Here is a 15,876-nt window from a genome sequence, read left to right on the forward strand (position 1 = left end):
TACATCATTACTTGGCATATTTCTGATTAATATACTGCTTAAATATTATCGAATTATCGTTTAGATACTTGAGTAGTATGTTTAAGGAAACTATACTTATTTTACGGCGAGGGGTTAGTATTTTCAAAGTTAAGGGTTTTGTTATAAGCATTGTTTTACCGACTCACTCAACTTTGTTTTTTGCCCCTCCAAGACCTAGATAGCTGTACTCTTTGTGGCACTCGAGGAATTCCGATAGTTCTAACATTTCCTTCTATTTTAGACGTACAAACTTATCATTATTATGTAATAAGTGTACTTTGGTTGCTTTGAATACTCCACTGTAGTCTCACTGTCTTACGCTCTGAATAATTGTAGTGGGTTCATCCCACGATTGTGCACTCTTTCACTATTTAGTTCTAATTAGTTTTAATTTTGTTCACTTTTTGCATCACTTACCCTTGTTGATACACAAAATCAGCGAGGACTTTGGTACAACATAAAGTGTTAAGTTTGTGACCTTCGCTAGATTGCTCCAGTCACTGTGTGGATAAGTATGTAAATGGATAAGGACAGGGAAGCAAACACAAGATGTACGTGGTTCACCCAGATTGGCTACGTCCACGGAGTAGAGGAGTTTTCATTAATTGTGAAGGGTTTAAACAAGTACATAGGTTCAAGCTCTCATTTAGTGAGTACAAGTGAGTGATTTAGTACAAATGACATTAGGAAATATTGTGAGAGAATGATCTCTATTTATAGAATAGAGTTTCTAGTTTCATTCTGACTTTGACACGTGTCATGTTATGATTGGCTTCTGATGTTGACACGTATCGCGCTATGATTGGCTTCTGATGTCGACACGTGTCACACTGTGATTGGCCTTCTGGTTGAAGGGAAACTCTTCTGGGTCCTTAACGGTATAACGTTGACCGGTGCTCAGTAGTTTCGGGATTAGTCAAGTATGGTACAAATAGTGATCCCTTAAGTTCCCGAGTGAGGGAAGCTCCTCGGTTGGGGACTTGCAAGATCCAAGCCATTGAGTAATCACGAAACTTCTAAGTACCGAAGTGTGGTATCATTTTCACTTGCCTTATCTGTCTTATACGTAGATGTGGCATCTTCTCTGGAAGTACTTTTCCTCTATCCAGGGGAGGTATCTTTAACCGATGAAGATGGACAAGGTAATATATCAATTTCACTTGAAGCTTACTTGTAGTTTCGGGCTTGGTCAAGTGCGATACAAAACCCTATAGTAGGAGTCCCCCAAGTCGCCGAGCTAGGAGATTTGCCGAAAGAGGTAACAGAAAGGGTAAGCAATCAGACTTCCAAGCAAGCAACCTGGATCGAAGGTTCGACTTCAGCTTCTGGTTGATTGTTCTCCTTCTCCTTGTGTCGTAACTAGCACCAAGGATAAGGAGAAGCAAATGGAGAAGAGATGATATGAGATACTTTTGCTTTTGAAGAAGTAACTTTCCACAGGCTTATTCTTGAACTGAGCTGGAGGGTTTTCTGGTTTCCTCCAAAGTATAAAGCCAACTCAAGAATTTGAGGGTCGAAACAAGTCCATTAAATCTAGAGTACGTTTAACCCTGATGATATGAGATACTTTTGTTGTTGACAAAGTAGTGGATGTATCGGCACGTGTTCTGTTACGCTTGTCTCCACATGATTCCTTGTATCCTTCTCACTTGCCCTATCTGTTCCTCAGGCAGATGTGGTATCTTCTCTAGAAGCATAAGATGTTGAAGATGAGTACTCAAGAGCAATGACAGGTAAGTAATCAGGCAAGGGATTCCAGGTAGTCAGTTCCTAACTGGAAGCTTGATTCCAAGTGCTGACTGATTGCTATCTTTCTCCTTGTCTTGCAGGTAAAAACAAGGCCAAAGGAAAAGACAGGGAAAAAGCATGATATGGGATACTCTTGCTTTTAACCCAGGTGATATGAGATACTCTTGCTTTGGTGTGGCTTGTTTGCAGAGGTATTATCGGGAGGAAAAGAAGCTGAGTATTTCGAGAGACTTCGTTGGGAGTGCCCTCTCAGATATGAGGAAGGGTTGAGCATTTTTACAGGTCTACCTGTCCGTGGAGGATGGAGGTTAACATATATAAGAGTTTCTCGAATAACAAGTAGTAATACTATTCTTTTACCCTTCTTGGTCGTAGCAATGTAGTGGGAGCTGCAAGCTTCACGTGTTTTAACTTTGTTAGAGCACTTTGAAAAAATGGTATGTGGTATCTGGAAAGCTGATGTTGCGTGTGAAGATTGCAGACAAGCTTTATCTAAGGAAATCTGGCTCTTGAAGTTCGAAGAGCGATGCCTCTTCGGTTTTCGAACAAGTAATCCTGTCAGGGATCTGGCTCTCGAGATTTGGAGAACGGTGCCTCTTCGATTTTTGAGAAAGCAATCATGTTGGTAGTCTGGCTCTTGAGATTCGGAGAGCGGTGCCTTTTCAATTTTTGAGAAAGTAATCATGTTGAGAGTCTGGCTCTCGAGATTTGGAGGGCGGTGCCTCTTCGATTTTTGAGCAAGTAATAATGCTATTCCTTTACCCTTCTTGGTCATAGCAATGTAGTTGGAATTGCAAGCTTCACATGTTTTAACTTTGTCATAGCGCTTTGAAAAAGTGATCTGTGGTATCTGGAAATCTGATGTTGCTTGTGAAGATTGCAGCCAAACTTTATCCAAGGAAATCTGACTCTCGAAGTTCGGAGAGCGGTGCCTCTTAGGTTTTTGAACCAGCAATCCTGTCGGGGATCTGGCTCTCGAGATTCAGATAACGGTGCCTCTTCAATTTTTGAGAAAGCAATCCTGTTGGGAGTCTGACTTTTGAGATTCGGAGAGCAGTGTCTCTTCGATTTTTTAGAAAGTAATCCTGTTGGGAGTCTGGCTCTCGAGATTTGGAGAGTGGTGCCTCTTCGATTTTTGAGCAAGCAATCTTGTTGGGAGTGTTTTCTCCAATGTGAGTAAAGGTTAGGCATTTTTGCCAGTCTGGCTTGCCAATGAGCATGGAGGTTGACACATATTGAGACTTTTTAGTTATCAAGTAGTGGTGTTGTTCCTTTACCCTTGTGAGTAATAGTAGGGTAGCTGGACCTTCAAAATTTATGTGTCTAAACTTTGTCAGGGGTCGTAAGGACTAGTCCTGCTCCACAACCCTGTTGGTTGGACGAGTCATCAACATATAGACTCCATGCTGGGGCTGTTGGTTCTATTTTCTAAGCTTCCGAGGGTAATGAAACCACTTCTTTAGGTGTAGAAACAATGTCAGCAGGATATGTGAAGTCGGCGATGAAGTCTGCCACTACTTGGCCCTTCTCAGCTGGCTTTAGTTGGTAGGAGATGTCAAACTCACCCAATGCTATCGTCCATTTGATCATTCGCCCGGAAGTGTCAGGACTTTAGAGTATTTGTCGAAGAGGATGATTGGTAAGCACGATGATGGAGTGTGCTTGGAAGTAAGGGCAAAGTTTTCGATGACCAATGCTAGAGCCAATTTCTCAATGTTGGAGTATCGTGTCTCCGCATCTTGTAAGGCCTTGCTAGCGTAGTAGACAGGCCGTTCGACATTACCATCATTTTGAATGAGAACGGAACTTACTGCTGAAGTTGATACCGACAGATAGATAATGAGAGTGTCACCAACCTCAGGTTTGGAGAGCAAAAGGGCTTTACTCATGTAGTCTTTGAGGTTTTTGAATGCCTCAGCACATTCATCAGTCCAGGTAATGTACTTCTTACTTCTCTTAAGTGCTTTGAAGAAATGAGCACATCTGTCGGTGGCCTTAAAGATGAACCTAGTTAAGGCTGCCACCTTGCCAGTAAGGCTCTGGATGTCTTTTGAAGTTACCGGTTCCTTCATGTCGAGGATTGCTTTGATCTTCTCGGGATTAGCCTCAATGCCTCGTTGGCTTATCATGAAGCCTAAGAATTTGCCAGAGCCTACGCCAAAGGCACATTTGTTGGGGTTCAACCTCATTCGATACCTCTTCAGAATGGTGAAAGTTTTAGATAGGTTGGTGATATGTTGGTCAGCATGTTTGCTCTTAACTAGCATATCATCAACGTAAACTTCCATGCTCTTCCCAATCTGTTCGGCAAACATTGAATTGATCAGTCTCTGATAAGTCGCTCCTGCATTCTTTAGGTCGAAGGGCATGACTTTATAGCAATATAGTCCCCTGTCAGTAGTGAAGGTTGTGTGTTCTTGGTTCGGAGGGTTCATGAGGATTTAGTTGTATCTTGATTAAGCATCCATAAAGCCTAGGAGTTCATACTCTGTCGTAGAGTCTATAAGTCTGTCTATGAGAGGAAGAGGAAAGCTATCCTTTGGGCATCCTTTGTTTAGGTTGGTGTAATCGACACACATTCTCCACAAGACCATTTGAAGCAAGAGACTTTCCTTGGTCGGATTCTTCTTAACAAGGACAACATTTGCTACCCACATTGGATAATTGACTTTGCGGACGAAGCCTATGCCTTTGAGTTTTTCAACTTCTACCTTCATTGCCTCGTACCGTTCAACGTCATAAGATCTTCGCTTCTGTCTCACTGGCTTGGTCTTAGGGTCAATACTTAAGCGATGACAGATTATATCGGGAAAGATGTCTAGCATGTCCTCGTATGACCAGGCGAATACCTCAGTGTTCTCTTGCAAAAAAAAGATCAATGCCAACCGAATGGGTAGTGACAAGGTGGTACCAATCTTCACCATGCGATCCGGATAATCTTTTGAGATAGAGACCTTCTCCAACTCTTTAACGGGTTGTGCTTGCTGGGTGAAAGAGTCATCTCGAGGATCGTCGGGTTGACTGTTGCCACCGTGAAGATCCAAGTTGGCTTCGTCTGGGCTGGTCTTTATGACTTAGTCATGTATAGAAAGGGTTTCCTTGGGCACAGGTAGGTGATGTTGCTTGACCGAAGTGTTGTAACATGATCGTGCACTAAGTTGATCTCATCTGATGTAACCATTGCCATAGGGGGTTGGAAATTTCATCAACAACATATGTGTGGATACCATGGCCTTGAGATCATTGATGTCTGTGCATCCGAAGATGACATTATATGCCGTTGGGCAATCAACCACCAGGAAGTTAGTGGTAATGGTAGTTGTGTAAGGGCCTGTACCAATGGTGAAAGGTAAGTGTATGCTCCCTAAAGGTTGCAAGATATCACCGGAGAAGCTTATCAAAGGGGAAATCGAGCGGTCAAGCAAGTGTTCAGCTACATTAAGTGCCCTGAAAGCTTCAACAAACATGATATTGACTGAAGCCCCCGTGTCTACCAGGATTCGTCGTACTTCAAAGTTGGCTATGTGAGCTTCCACGATCAGTGCGTCGTTGTGAGGGTAGATGATACCTCTTTCTTCCTCAGGGTAGAAACGTATTGGATCCCAGTTGGGCTTTTGATACTTACCTCCCCTGATGTCTTCCACGTGAAACACTTGGTGGCCAGACCTTAAAGCTCGTTCACTATTTTTCATGGCCCTGTTGGAAGATTTAGATATGGGTGTGCCACCACTTATGGAATATATCACATTTACTTGGCGTTGGTTACAGTTACCCCTTGGAGGGTGAATGAGGAATTGATCAATTTTTCCTTCACGTGCCAAAACTTCAATATGATCACGAAGGGTGATACATTTCTCATCGTCATGGCCGTTATGCTCGTGGTAGCAGCAAAACGTGCCCGTGTTTTTCGTGGGCTTGTAATCCGGGTGCCTCGGCTTTCGCTTCGGTATCAAGTGTGTTATGCTGGGGTAAATGGCCACGCATGTGGCGTTCAAAGGTGTGTATGCCTCATACCTCGGGGCAGGGGCTGTCCTAACACGTGCTTGACCCATTGTGTTGACTGCCTGGGGTCGGGGATTATTATGGCGATACCCTTGGTTATCGCGGTACTGTCCCTTACTCATTTTACTAAAATGAGACTGGTGAGGATGGAAATCTTTCCTTTTGCCCTGAGATTGATATGTCTATTGACTTGGCAAAGTATTAAGTAAGGCAGGGGGAGGCACCGCTGTCGTTTGGAATGTCGAGATCGTCTCATTTGGTTGGATCTGGCTTCCACTCCCTACTTGCTGATAATGGGTGGTTGTTGGGGGGTTTCCCTTGATATGTCCTTACCTCAACAGATGCATGGTTGTAAGCCTGTGCCATCACCTCAGAGTAAGTCTTCCAAGTGTTGGCATTTATCATGTACTTGAAGAAACAATCACGTAGGCCTACCGTGAAGGCCTTGAGGGTGGTTTTATCATCTGCCTCAGCGCATCGAGAATATTCATGGTTGAAACGACCAGTATACTCTCGTAGTGACTCGTCTGGCTTCTGGCGAATAGTGTACAAGTCATCTGTAGAATGCAAGTGATCGGTCTGGAAGATGTGTTGAGAGACAAATAGTTTCCTCAGTTCCTCAAATGAGTCTACTGTCTCAGGTGGAAGACGACAATACCAGTTTAGAGCTCCGCCAGAGAGGGTGGAGGGGAAGAGAAGACATCGCTCTTCGTCGGTGTGCATTTGATATGCCATGGTGGACTCAAAGAGGTTAAGGTGTTCAATTGGGTCTTCCCTTCCAGTATAAAGTTGTAAACCAAGCTTTTGTTTTGTATTCGCTTGAAGGGGGGGTGTCGAGGATCCTCCTTGTGAGAGGGCCAGGCCTGGGTTGGTTCCAGTCAGGTATCTCGGCCTGACATTCGGCCTTCAACTTATTTACTTCCTCAAGAAGCTATAGAACAAGGGGGTCCTGAGTGATGTCATATACCACTGGTATTTTCTTTCGTAAGTCTCCATCGCCTCTTGGAAGTAGTAAAGTTTGAGCAAAGACGTGTGATTTTTCCTTGGACTCGTCGTACTGACTTCTAGGGCGAGTCTGTCGGAATACCTCAGAGTCTCATATACCTTCATGTTCCTCTAGGACCTATCATTCCTTCCCTAGATGGGCAGTTAGCCTGGGTCGTGGGAGGGGATCGAGTCTTTGAGGAACCTTTGGGTCATTGATCTTAGAGCATATGTGGAGAGGATTCTCTCGACATTGCTTTAGGAAGTCTCGGCAGTCACGATAAACGGTTTTCGATCTTTCCAACCCTTCTGCAAGGAGGTGTTTTCCTCTACTTCTCCTGATTCGGGTCGAAGCAGCTGGGTTGTGAGATGTCTCATGTTGATCAATGTTTTGATGATTAGCTCACTCTTCATCAGGGATACCCATGTCGAAGGAAGGTGACCCTTCATGTTGGAGGGCACCCAGATGATGGTTGATGTCCACAGAGGTAACGAGCTCGTGTGTTTGAGTACGCCTTGTTTCATTGAGTGTCTCAAAGAGCTTCTCATACTGCTCCTAGAGGACCTCATCTTCATTGCTATCTTGTTGTTCTGAGCTTCTAGCTCATCGACTTTAGCTTGAAGAGCAAACCTTTTTCCTTCCCTCTTTCGTTGTTTTGCACTAAGTGCAAAGGGGTGTCATTCTGCGTGCTGCGGCTTCCTTTGCTCCCCATGTTGGAGAGGGATGCCTGGTCAAAAGAGAGTGTACGAATGGTGGAAACCAGCTTAACAAAGCTGAAAAGAGTGGGAATAAGTGTCGTTTCCCACAGACGGCGCCAAATGTTGATGCACAAAATCAGCGAGGACTTTGGTACAACAGAAAGTGTTAAGTTTGTGACCTTCGCTAGATTGCTCCGGTCACTAGTGTGGATAAATATGTAAATGGATAAGGACAAGGAAGCAAACACAAGATGTACGTGGTTCACCCAGATTGGCTACGTCCACGGAGTAGAGGAGTTCTTATTAATTATAAAGGGTTTACACAAGTACATAGGTTCAAGCTCTCCTTTAGTGAGTACAAGTGAATGATTTAGTACAAATAACATTAGGAAATATTGTGAGAGAATAATCTCTATTTATAGAAGAGAGTTTCTAGTTTCATTCTGACTTTGACACGTGTCGTGTTATGATTGGCTTCTGATGTTGACACATGTCGCGATATGATTGGCTTCTGATGTCGACACGTGTCGCGCTGTGATTGGCCTCCTGGTTGGAGGGAAACTCTTCTAGGTCCTTGACGGCATAACGTTGACCGGTGCTTAGTAGTTTCGGGATTGGTCAAGTATGGTACAAACAACCCTTATGGTTACGTCACCTCACAGTGATGGCCAACATGCTTCGACCTTTCCAGGTCAGGGTGTGTCAAATTCAGCCATGACTGATAACAAGACTAACACTTCTATAAATGTTGACAAAAACCATGTATCACCATCTCTCCCTTTGCATTATCGGTCAACGAGTGCATTGTTCTGGTTTTGTTTTTCTCTTCAAGTCCCCCCCCCCTTTTTTATTTTTTAATTCGATAAAAGGCCATATATGAAAGGAGATTGGAAGTTTGAATAAATTGATGAGCTTAAAATTTATTCATGATGATTTTTGGTTAATTAATAAATTAGGTAGGGTTGGAGGTGATTAGGTTGTGTTTTATCGAAGTAGATTTTTTTTTCTTTGTTTATGATTGGAGGGTTTCACATAGTTGCAGGTAGCTGCAGAAAAAAGAAAATCAGCACAAAAGATGGAAAGGACAAGAGAGAAGGTGGTGGTGGTGGTGGTGGTGGTAGTGGTGGTAGAGACGAATCGCTGCACGTGAATCAGGAATAAGCATTGAATTGGAGCAGGAGCTACGCAGGGACTCCTCCTTCAATCAATTGATTTCAACATGGCTTCTAATATTAATTGAAACACTTTCTTTCTTTATTTTTTTGTTGAGCGACTGCAGCAATTTGCTGTTACAGAAAGATAAACAAACTATGCGGGATTGATTGAAAAAAAAATTAAAACCAAAATACTCATCTTCTAAATTCTAAAAAATTGAAATCCAACGAACAAAAAATTCATAAATTGAGTCATATCTTGGTTGGAGGATTCAAAACTTCAAAATCATCATCCATCAATAAAAAAAACTTATTTTTCTCTATGAGAGCTATTAGTGTTTTCGCTGGATGAACATAGGATAAACAAAGAGTGATCGTAGGGTTTAATTATAGTGTTTGGGTTTATTGATAAATTTAAGTTTTATTATTAATTTCATTTTGTACTTAATAATAATTATGCAACAGGGTAAAATAGACAACTAACATTTAATATTTAAGTTGGGTGTAGAAAGATATTACATGGGTTTAAATAAAATTTCCCTTTTGGTTTTTATTGGTATATTCAAACTACTTTTCCTTTTTTCTCTTCGTTTTCATTACTTTTGGGTTTTAATCGCAAATATTCTTTTCTGTTTCATCAACTATCAGTTTGTTTCAAACTCATCAATTGCATTCCTCATCATGTCTTGTTTCAATTCTTAAATTTGTTCTTGTCATCTAACATCGTTAAAAAACCTGTTAGTGTGCTTACTTGTTATTCATATAGAGTCCACAACCCAATCATGTGTTGCCAATGGATTACTTAAATATCAATTTTAAAAGCGTTCTCAGTATATTGATTATATGACACTTGTATTTCTTGTTATTAATGATGAGATTTCATCCACTTACAAAGAAGCAATCAAAAGTTTAAAGTTTGGAGATTGGAATGTGTCTGTGGATGAGGAGATGGATAATTTCATAAGAATGAAACTTGGAAAAGAAGAGAAAGCAATTGGGTGCAAATGGGTTTATGCTAAGAAGTTGAAATCTTTGGGAAAAGGCAATGTAAGATTTGTTGACCCTAAAATAATTCCAAAAATTCGAAAGGCGACACGTGGACATTTTGCTCAAGAAAGACAAGATTGCCCTCAAGAAAGACAAGATTGCCCTAATTAAATGAGCAGGCTCATCAGATACTCTCACGCGCAGCTCACACCTCTGAAGGTCCATGCAGTGGAATACGACTGCCCACAGCTTACCTGCCCTTGACAAGGAAAAGTCAAAGCTTAATCTTTTCCTTCGGAGGCAGCCCACCTTTCTTCTGACGGAGAGGACTAAGCAGCCAACGCCACTCACGGTACTTAGCAGAAATGCCCAAGGCAATGTGCACCTTCTTCATATCCACCTCTTGGAGTTGAGCCAAAATCCGAATCTACATAAAGTAAGAAGGACAATCAATAAATTGAAGTCATGGAGCAGCTAAAAAAATTCAAGCAGGCTAAGAATGAAGTAGTTCACTTACCGCTGATAGATAAAGTCGGAACACGCAGCTTGGGTGAGGAGTCGAACTCCTACTCTCCACTTACCTCTAAGGTATCTCTCGCCCACTCATAATCACCTTTGCAGGAAGCAACAAGCAACCTATGGTTAGACCACAGCTGCCCCATGCCTTCCTTGTGGCCAGTTTCAAAGTAGTACCATAACTCATTGATGGTCAAGCCAAGATCAAAGAACCTACTCAAGTTTGAAAATCCCACCATCGCAAGAACTGCATTTGAGGAGCACTGAGCAGACGCGCATTTCATGGAGCAGATCACCTCCTGAAAAAGACGCGGCATGGGAAAAGTAAATCCCAACACGAACTAATACAGATGGAATTTGATGTCCATTTTCCTATCAATGGCACCCTCGCCGCTATCATCCTTCACCCGCTTGAAATGAACCCCTGACGGAATTGCATGCTTGTACGTCTCAAGAAAATCCCGAAACAGCTCATTGAAATTGATCTTGACATGTGCAACCTTGAAATAGCCCACCTTGACAATACAAAGGTGGAAGATATTCGTCACTTTTTCCATAAGAGGAAGACATCTCAAAATTTATGCAAAAAAGTACGAAGAAAAATATTTAGAAGGTAGCTCACGACAAGAAAAATAAAATATATATATATATAAAGGGGGGACCACAGAGCCCAGCGTCCCAGCACCAGGCCCTACGACCCAGCTCGCCAGCTTGGCTAGGCCATAAAGGCCCAACCCTCATACTTTCTCTCTTCTAACGCATGCCTAAACAGTAGGAACCTAGCTATGCACTAGGCCTCACGGTCCGGACCCCTGCCATCTCTTTCTCGTGCCCAGCGTGTCCAACAGGCCCAACAGGGCCCAAGGCCTCTTGGCCCAACCTGCAAGCAAGCGCCCTATGCCAGTTTCTTTCTCTCTTCAGCCCTCCACATCAAGCTCAAGCCTGCTCCTTCATGCTTGGCATGTGCCAAGCTCGAACCCAAAAGGGTTAGAGCCTCATGGCTCGCCCAGCTCCGCTCCCCAATGCGCCTGCACCTCGACCCAGCTAAGCCAAGTTCTAGTCAACGCCAGCCGAGCTCCGCCACTGCACCCTCTACACATCCAGCAGCCCCGTGGCACCCTTGCCATGTGTTTCACATGTCCTCGGCCCTATGCGAGCTAATTTTTCAAGCCCCAAGGCTCTCAAGAATTAAGAAGAAGAAAGTTCAAATTTTTCTTACCTTGGTGCAGCACAAAGGAGAAAGGAAAAAAACGATGACAGATGACTCTTTGCAAAGGCAAGAGAAGAAGAAAGTTAGGGAAGGGGGAACAAATTTCCTCTGGCTTCTCTCTTCCTTGTTGGAATGATGATTGTTCTTCAAATTTATTTAATCCCTTGCTTAAGGAAAAATTAAATAGGTATTGGGGGCAATTGGCTTCCTTTTCCTATAAGAAGTCTATCTCCAAATCCAGGAAGGAGATCTTATTCAAATTGGGACACAACTCTACAAGCTCATGTAGCTTGGGATTTCTACACTTACTGCCATTTTCCTACGTACAGCCCAGCAGGTGTGGCGGCATTTGTGGAAACTAAAATAATCCCAAAAATTCAAGAGGTGACACGTTGATTTTTGCTCAAGAAAGACAAGGTTGCCATCATTAATTGGGCAAGCTCCTCAAATACTCTCACGCGCAACTCACACCTTTAAAGGTCCATCCAGCTGAATATGACTGCTAATAGCTCACATGCTCTTGGCAAGGAAAAGTCAAAACATTAAAGATAAGGATTAATTACCCAAATCCTATCTTTAATACATTCCCAATTGAATATTGACTCCATTCAAGTAAGTAATCCCTATTTAAATCAATTAGGGATATTTACTTCATTATCTCAAGATATTATTTCCTATCTAATATCTTGAGAATATTTCTCCATAAACCTTGGCCAATAGGATGCCGCCATGTGTAGGGCAAAACCCTAACACCATGGCCAGCCCTCTCCTCTCGATATATATCCCCAATTCTACCAAATTTCAGTAAGATTTTGCTACCTCTAAAAGCCCTAAACACTTACTCTTTTTCAGAGAAACTAACTTAGGCATCAGAGATCCATTGGCCTAACCCCCCCAACTCGTGGGCGCGTGAAGCTTAGGTTTTTTTTTTTTTTATTATCAAAGGTGTTGATTGTTTTGCAGGTGCATTTTAGTCAAAGCTAGAGATGGAGGAAATTTGCATCAACAAGAGTCAAAGCAGATTGGTAGCTAAGGGCTATGCTTAGAAAGAAGGCATTGACTACAATGAGGTATTTTATCCTGTTGTAAAGCATTTTTTCTATTCGTATTTTGCTAGCTTTGGTTGTGGAGTATGACCTTGATTTCACAACTTGATGTCAAGATGGTGTTCTTACATGGTGATTTGAAAGAAGAGTTTAGGCCATCTCCAACCGAAGGGTCCAGAGGGTCAAAGGGCTGAAAATAGCTCGAAAACCGTTTCCAACCGAGGGTTAGGCCAGAGGGCTGTGGAATTTGAGAGGGCCCTACAGAATCGGAAAGGGCTGGCCAGAAAACCGATTAATCATGTCGGTTATAACCGACAAGAATTCTTAAAAAGAATTTTGAATCCAACGACTAGTTGGCGCAAGTTACCGTTGGATTCAAATTTTTTTATTTTTTTAGGTTTTTTGGGCCTTTTTTTTTAATTCTAAAAAATTCTATTTTTTTTTTCCTATCAATACCTAAACTATTCATTCACCATGCCTCACAAAATTTTTAAATTTAAGTTACTATTGTTTTCAAATTTAATTTGTAGTTTTTAAATTTAATTTGCCATTTTTAAATTTTAGTTGTAGTTTTTAAATATAAGTTGTAGTTTTTAAATTTAAGTTGTTGTAGTTTTTAAATTGAAATAATAAATTATATTTGGCCCTATGACCATCGGTTGGAGAAGGAGGCAAATATGGCCATGTACTGTTCATTAAAATATTAATATCCTGGAGGGTCAGAGGGCTAAAACGAGCCCTTTAGCTAGTCATCGGTTGGAGATGGCCTTACATTCTCAGCCATAAAGTTTTAAAGTTAAGTTGCTGGTAAGGAGGTTTGCAAATTACAGAAGTCATTGTATGATTTAAGATAGCCTCCACGACAATGATATAAGCGATTTGATTGATTGAAGTTCCAGTAGAAATAGACAATAAGTCCTTATGACCATTATGTCGATTTTCGTAAGCTACAAGATGGTACCTTCATTTAGTTGCTATGATATGTTGATGATATGTTGATAACTTGTAAGAGCAAGGTGGAGATTGAAAAACCGAAGACTTGGTTGAGTAATGAATTTGATATGAATGATTTGTGAGAAGCAAAGAAGGTATTGGTATGGAGATTGAAAGAAATTGAAAGAATGACAATATCAGTCTGTCTTAGAAGCATTATTTGAAGAAGGTACTACATGTTTTGGGATGAACGACAAAACAAAACCGATTAGTACACCTCCTGTTTTTCATTTCAAACTTAATGCTTCTGTGTCTCCTAGAACAAAAGAAGAAAGTCGGGACATGTTACAAATTCCATATGCTAGTGTTGTTGTTGGCTTGATGTATGTTACGGCGTGTTAGGTCTGATATCTCACAAGTTGTTAGCATTGTGAGTAGATGATTTTGTCAAGAAAACAATGATTATGACAAAAACAATGATAATATGTATAATTCAGGAAAGGGCATTGATGAATCGTGAAATGGATTATACGGTATATTCATGGGTGTGATACTTGAGTTCCTATGTATTGTTATGGAGATACATGAATGCGGAATAAAGAATCTTATCGCCATCTACTGAAACCACTTGGAGAGCCATCTCGAAAATCTCTTGCCAAAGTAATTGTTGATCAAGCTATGTTTGTAAGAACTGCTTCAACATAAGATGCATCATGGTGACCATAGATATCTATATGTGATTTGACATTAATCCATTGCACTTAAATCTTGATTGGGAAATGTATGGTAGAAGAACCGAGTTACGTTGTAACTACAATCAAGGTTTGAAGGAGTATCATGATTATTTCGCGTATACTTCTTCTAATTCAGTTAGCCATGAAATGCTACTAAATGTCACTCATTGCTTGTGAAATTTAATTAATTAATTAATCAATCAATGTCTCTACTGACTTTAGTTAGAACCTAAGATGTCACACACCTATGGTAGTTTTAGCAATGTTAACTAGGATAATGATTAGATGGACTTAATTATTAATTATATTAGATTAATTATTTTGGGCCCATTGGACATGTTTAATTAAATATGCTTCAGGCTTTATTTAATTAAAAATGAGTCCAAGTCACAAGCTCAAGTAGACTCTATTTATTAGATGGCCATTCTAGTGGGAAACAATACACTTGGGCCGACGATATCTTGCTTGAGGATATTATGGTTGCAGTGGTTAATGATATAGATAAGACAAGTTGAGGCTTTGTAGCAGCCATAAGGTGAAAAGGGTAGCTAAACAGCCTCCAAAAGAATGTCCAGTGATAAGTATCGATGAGTTGGAATTGCTGCTTTCTACCAGCTGAAATATTGCATGAAGTTGGTCAGTTACTGAACTGCTAGCTATATAATTAATTCGGAGACGTCTTTTACAAATAAGTTCCTCAAAATACATTCGTGGTAAAAACAAATAACATTCAACACCATTTTGAACAACAAAAAAAACAAAATAGAATCGATTTTACGACATTCGGCTCTTATAACACTAATAATGAGGTGTTTGTAAGTGTTTCTCGCTAATATTAAGAGTTGTCAAAGAAGCCAAACTAATTAAGTAGAAAGTAATCTAACATTATAAATATCATTTCTAACCGTTTCTCACTAAAATTAATAGTCGTCAAAGCAATGAAAAAGTTTGATTCAGTAGGAGAAGAATAGACAAAAATTGGAAATCATTATTTGAGATAACAGTACACACCTTTGTTTGCAGAAGATCGAGGTTGGTGTGATTCAAGGCGAAGAATTTGATTGCCAATTCATTGATGGAGTAACTTGGTGTTTTTTTGCTGCACAAAAACTCAAAGAGAAGAAAATTTGTGCCCTTGAGAGTCGTCGATGAAATCATCGCTTGTGGATCTTGAACCTTGACTGGTGAAGTAAGAAAAGATATGATGGTGGTGTTTGAGTGCTTGGTTTCACTAATGTATAAGGCCATTTGTGCATTCGGATCAGCAGCTGTCTGGAGCTTTTGCTTCTGAATTGCGTCCCATGACTGGTGCAGGGGAGGAGAAGTCACCAGCACATTTGCTAGTTCCAGCCCCGCACTGCTAATTCTGTCCATCACCAACAAAAAATTGAAGCAAAGTTAAACGGAGAGAATGTTTTTGAAATAGTTAAAAACGGTGATTGAAACTTGATAGGGATGTGGTTTAAGTTTTTCTGTGGTGAAGCGGTGAGCGATAGAAGAGATGAAGAGGGATGAAGGTTTGCCAGATGGGGTGAGGATGGAGGGGGGAAGAAGGAAGAAAGCGGTCGAGGATCCCACGCATCACAAAACTGTTACTCATTTGACAGCAAAACAATAGGGGCAAAATTGAAATAACAAAAAAGAAGCAGGGATGAAAATGGAAGAACACTGTTAATGAACAGTATTTTTTGTGTTGGGTTTTAGTATATGTATAATGTCGACTTTATTGAAAGCAATGGTTTCCCCCGGCAGCTCTGAAGAGAATAACTAGACTAGCATTTGAAAAATAAACTCTAGTTCAAATGTCTCTTCAAGGGATTAAAATAAATGTTCCTCAATCT

General features: G+C 41.0%; 1 protein-coding gene across 1 annotated transcript; it reads right to left on the bottom strand.

The window, feature by feature from the left end:
- Positions 1 to 14,524: 14,524 nt before the first annotated feature.
- On the bottom strand, positions 14,525 to 15,498 carry LOC126629787 (senescence-associated carboxylesterase 101-like). The gene is made up of 2 exons (XM_050299934.1): positions 15,047 to 15,498; positions 14,525 to 14,650 (listed from the first exon to the last, which is right to left on the bottom strand). The coding sequence occupies exons 1-2, from the start codon at positions 15,407 to 15,409 to the stop codon at positions 14,525 to 14,527; spliced, it is 489 nt and encodes a 162-aa protein (XP_050155891.1). The 5' UTR covers positions 15,410 to 15,498.
- Positions 15,499 to 15,876: the final 378 nt, after the last annotated feature.

The sequence above is a fragment of the Malus sylvestris genome, chromosome 1 (assembly GCF_916048215.2).
Source record: "Malus sylvestris chromosome 1, drMalSylv7.2, whole genome shotgun sequence".
Lineage (NCBI taxonomy): Eukaryota > Viridiplantae > Streptophyta > Magnoliopsida > Rosales > Rosaceae > Malus > Malus sylvestris.

Excerpts from the sequence above, each read along its gene's own strand:
- LOC126629787 (XM_050299934.1), bottom strand. The coding sequence starts at position 15,409 with ATGGACAGAATTAGCAGTGCGGGGCTGGAACTAGCAAATGTGCTGGTG. Across the intron at positions 14,651-15,046 it reads TCGATCTTCTGCAAACAAAG|CTGGTAGAAAGCAGCAATTC; the intron begins GTGTGTACTGTT and ends GCAATATTTCAG.